General features: G+C 47.7%; 1 protein-coding gene across 1 annotated transcript; it reads right to left on the bottom strand.

Moving 5' to 3' along the window:
• Positions 1-305: 305 nt before the first annotated feature.
• On the bottom strand, positions 306-2,774 carry LOC147897504 (pentatricopeptide repeat-containing protein At3g09040, mitochondrial-like). The gene is made up of 3 exons (XM_087380033.1): positions 2,194-2,774; positions 1,395-1,722; positions 306-1,265 (listed from the first exon to the last, which is right to left on the bottom strand). The coding sequence occupies exons 1-3, from the start codon at positions 2,772-2,774 to the stop codon at positions 306-308; spliced, it is 1,869 nt and encodes a 622-aa protein (XP_087236159.1).
• Between the last annotated feature and the right edge of the window lie 1,460 nt (positions 2,775-4,234).

Below are 4,234 nucleotides of genomic sequence, written 5' to 3'. Positions count from 1 at the left end.
ATGCTATAGAGAAACTAGGATGTAGCAATATCTTCAATCCATTCTTCTTCAAGAGAGACTTTCCAAGGCATGTGTCTAGCAATTTACCAATGATATTCATGAACATCTCCATCAATCAAAATTGGAAATGAGTTTTGTGGAAGAATGGCAGTCAGACCACACTCAAAGGTTCTTGATGATACAAGTGTGTGTTGTTCTTACGTGGAGTCAAAATGAGCTCAAAAGCATTGACTCGCCTCTCATTATAGCAGCAAAACGTGTATTCTTTCACTACTTCACCCACATCATGAAGCATTGCATGTGTGTCAGCCACATATTGTGTCTTTCTTGTGCCTACTAAACCTTAGCAACACATGACATATATCCTGCTGTTGAGGATAGCTTTCTCTAACAGGAAACTTATACACCACATGATTCACCTCGTTACACTTGTGACCTGGTAATGCCTTTGCACAACTATCAACCATTGCCTTTCTCACCATAAATACGTCCTCCCACCTACCTGCATTAGCATGTATTTTTGCCAGCAATGCATATGGTGAAGCACTCCTTGGATCCAGCTCAAAAATAAAATTTGCAGCATGCAAGGCCCGCTCCACGTTATTGTGAATTCTGCATGATGAGAGCAAGGTCAACCATGCTGGAGCAACATGTTCAAAATGCATGCTGGTGATAAGGTCCTCTGCCTCTTCCAGTAGTCCTCTTCGCCCAAGAAGATCAACCATGCACACACAATGCTCCACTGAGGGAATAATTCCATGGATTTTATTCATAGAGGCAAAGTATTGCCTCCCATCAGCAACTCGACCTGTATGACTGCATGCAGTGAGAACACAGATGAACGTGATCTTGTTTGGCTTGAAACCTTTGGCCTGCATTTGGCCAAACAATTTCAGTGCCTCCTTGCTATATCCATTCTGGGCATACACAGCAACCATGGCACTCCAAGAGACAACATCCCGCTGTGGCATCTCTGCAAAGACTGCCCTTGCATCATCTAGACTCCCACACTTTCCATACATGGTGACGAGGCCTGTTCCCAAAAGAACATCCAATTCCCATCCATGGCCACAAACACTAGCATGGATCACTCGACCCTCTTCTAGGGCTGCAACACTGGCACACGCAGCCACTACGCAGATGAAGGTGACCTTGTTTGGCTTGAAGCCTTCAGCCTGCATTTGACCAAACAGTTTTAGGGTCTCCATGTCATTCCCGTTCTGAGCACTCACAGCCATCATGGAACTCCAGGACACCACATCCCACTGGTGCATCCCAGCCAAAACTGCCCTTGCATCATCTAGGCTCCCACACTTCCCATACATATTGACGATGGCATTTCCCAAAACAACATCCGACTCCCATCCATTGCCAACAATAGTAGCATGGATCACATGACCCTTTTGTAAGGCTGCCACCCTAGCACATGCATCCACAATGCAGAGAAAGGTGATCTTGTTTGGCTCAAAGCCTTCGGCCTGCATTTGACCTAACAATTGCAGGGCCTCCTCTTCTTGCTCATTCTGGGCACATGCAGCGATCATGGCACTCCAAGAGACCACGTCCAGTTGTGGCATCTCTGCAAAAACTGCCGTCGCATCATCTATGCTCCCACACTTGCCGTACATATTGATGAGACCTGTCCCCACAAGAACATCTGTCTCCCATCTCTTGCCACAAACAGTGCCATGGATCACGCGACCCTCTTCTAGTGCTGCCATGCTGACACATGCATCAACAATGCAGATGAAGGTGACTTTGTTTGGTTCAAATCCATTTGCCTGCATTTGGACAAAAAGTTGCAGGGTCTCCTTGCCATGCCCATTTTGGGCACACGCAGCCATCATGGCGCTCCAGGAGACCACATTCCGCTGTGGCATCTCTGCAAACACTGCCCTTGCATCATCCAGGTTTCCACACTTGCCATACATATTGACGAGGGCTGTTCCCAGCATAACTTCCGACTCCCATCCTTTTCCAGAAACTCTAAGATGGATCGCTCTACCCTCTTTGAGGGCTGCCACACTTGCACACGCATCCACAATGCAGATGAAGGTGATCTTGTTTGGCTCAAAGCCTTCAGCCTGCATTTGATCAAATACTTGTAGAGCCTCCTTGCCATGCCCATTGTGGGCACACGCTGCGATCATGGCACTCCAAGAGACCACATTCCTCCGTGGCATCTCTGCAAACACTGCCCTGGCAGCATCCAAGCTCCCATTATGGGCACAAGCAGCAATCATAATATTCCAAGAATACGAATTCCGATAGGATATTTTGTCAAATACAACACGTGCATACTCCAAGGTCCCACATTTGCTGTACATTTGGACCAGAAGGTTACTGAGAAATGTGTTCCCCGCATGTCCACGGCTGTTCATGTGTGCCTGGACACGTTTCCCCTCAGACAGGGCCTTGGAACCAATGCAACGCCTCAAAAGCGAGGCATAGGTAGCAACATCTGTCTCTGGTCCCAGCTGATGGAGGATGTCCTCAATACCGCAGCCTTTATTCCTCGCAATGCCATGCCGATTTACCTTATGTGTATGACGGGCCTTGCTGGTTCCTAGCTCGCTTAGCACATCCTTGGCATGAATGACCCACCCATTTCCTAGCCTGGCGGCCATCCACCTCAAATCAGGGACAGGCAACGATCCCAAGATCTTGGCCTCGTGCCTACCAGAGTCTAACTTCGGATCCCTGGCTCGAAGGCCCTGCCGATCGGCTACATTCGTGCTTACAACGCTGTGTGGCTGAATGGCAAGTTGAGGCATGTTGTAGCACAAATAAGAGCAGCAAACAAATTAGGAAGGAAAGATTCATCCACAAGACCAACCAGGAAGGAGTTGACGGTAAAACCATAAAACGTGCGTCGTTTGCTCGGAGAGTTTTCTGAGCAGTTGTTGCCGGATTTTCGGCAGACACATTTTCGGCAAACAGGAACTATGCAATGGCTGAACACTAAAGGCAATGGCTACTTTGAAGGTGATTGGCCACGTGGGAGAACAAGAAAAAATGGAGAACAAGGCAAGGCGACCGGCAATAGCCGGAAGCCTGTCAGTCTGACCTAGGGCTTTCCCAGACTTCCAGGGTAACTGGGAGCTGCTGAAAGCGATACGGCTGCAGGCTAATTCTTCCGGTTTTGCAGGTGATGGCGGCGAGCAGGACCTATGGGACTACTTGTGGAGGGCACGTTAGTGTGTCTAGAGGAGCCTATTGCTGTGTATAGTATGGCATCTAGGGTGAGGATCAACCAGACCAAATCAATCGGTTTTTGAAGAGATACTCCCACTCTTGGTGGGGGTTTATGGAGGGAGTCATGTGAGACCTTGAAGTGTATAATATGGCATCCAAGGACTCGACCAAATTAGTTAGTTTACACATGTCGACTAAGGAGGTTTAGGAGATCCTGGATTGGGGGGCTACTTTTGGCTTTTGTTCGATCTTATGTACTTTTATTGGATCTTATGAGGTACTTGGGCTACCAAGTGGGCATTGACATTTCAACACTGCATATTGGCCCCATACTAGAGAGTTTATGGTGCCGTATTTTCTATCGAAGCTTGGCCAAACACTCCCCCAATCCCTCGTGGTGGCTAACCAAGTCCTCTTGGCCATGTCCTTGGTACATAGCCTTGTGCTAGTGTTTTCATAGACATTGCATGGGACAACTTGGGCACTTGGTACAAAACTTCTTATGAGTAGGATTGGATAGCATAAGGAAAACTAGAGCCACGGCTGCGTAGCAGATGGTGGTCCTGCCCTATGAAGAGGGAGTGCTTAAACATCATGGTGGTCCTACCCTATGAAGAGGGAGTACTTAAACATCATAGACCTAGAATGGAAAGCAGAATCCTTTTGGGAAAACTAATAGTACATGGTGTCAACTCAACTGCAAAGACTTGGAAGCTCTTGCTTTTCTCAAAAACATTCCCTGCACAAGTGGCAAGGGGAAATAGTCTTGTTACTGGATCTTCTCATTGGCCCTCTTCATTGGAAAGGGTTCACCATTGGATGAGGACTCTACATACAGTTTGTTACTGCATGTGTAGGGGACTTGTTTAGGCCATCCCTTGGTGTTAGGATGAGTTTGAGAACCATCCCATGCTCTGGCATCTAAAGGTTCTAGATTAGGAAGGTTCCATGCAGGGGCAATGGATGCACATTAGCATAGTGGGACAAGTAATCAACTCTCCTACCAATTATGGCCTTAGCACTTAGTCCCGGTGGCTGG

This window comes from Dipteris shenzhenensis, chromosome 10 (assembly GCF_047967505.1).
Source record: "Dipteris shenzhenensis isolate YYH24624 ecotype China chromosome 10, Dip_SZ_1.0, whole genome shotgun sequence".
In the NCBI taxonomy this organism is placed as follows: Eukaryota; Viridiplantae; Streptophyta; class Polypodiopsida; order Gleicheniales; family Dipteridaceae; genus Dipteris; species Dipteris shenzhenensis.
This window is presented reverse-complemented; position numbering and strand designations above follow the sequence as displayed.

What these genes read in the sequence shown, in the direction of transcription:
- LOC147897504 (XM_087380033.1), bottom strand. Translation starts at nt 2,774, where the DNA reads ATGCCTCAACTTGCCATTCAGCCACACAGCGTTGTAAGCACGAATGTA. An exon ending in TTGGATGCTGCCAGGGCAGT is followed by an intron (nt 1,723 to 2,193) that starts GTTTGCAGAGAT and finishes TGCATGTGTCAG; the next exon opens with CATGGCAGCACTAGAAGAGG. An exon ending in CAGCCTTACAAAAGGGTCAT is followed by an intron (nt 1,266 to 1,394) that starts GTGATCCATGCT and finishes GGGATGCACCAG; the next exon opens with TGGGATGTGGTGTCCTGGAG.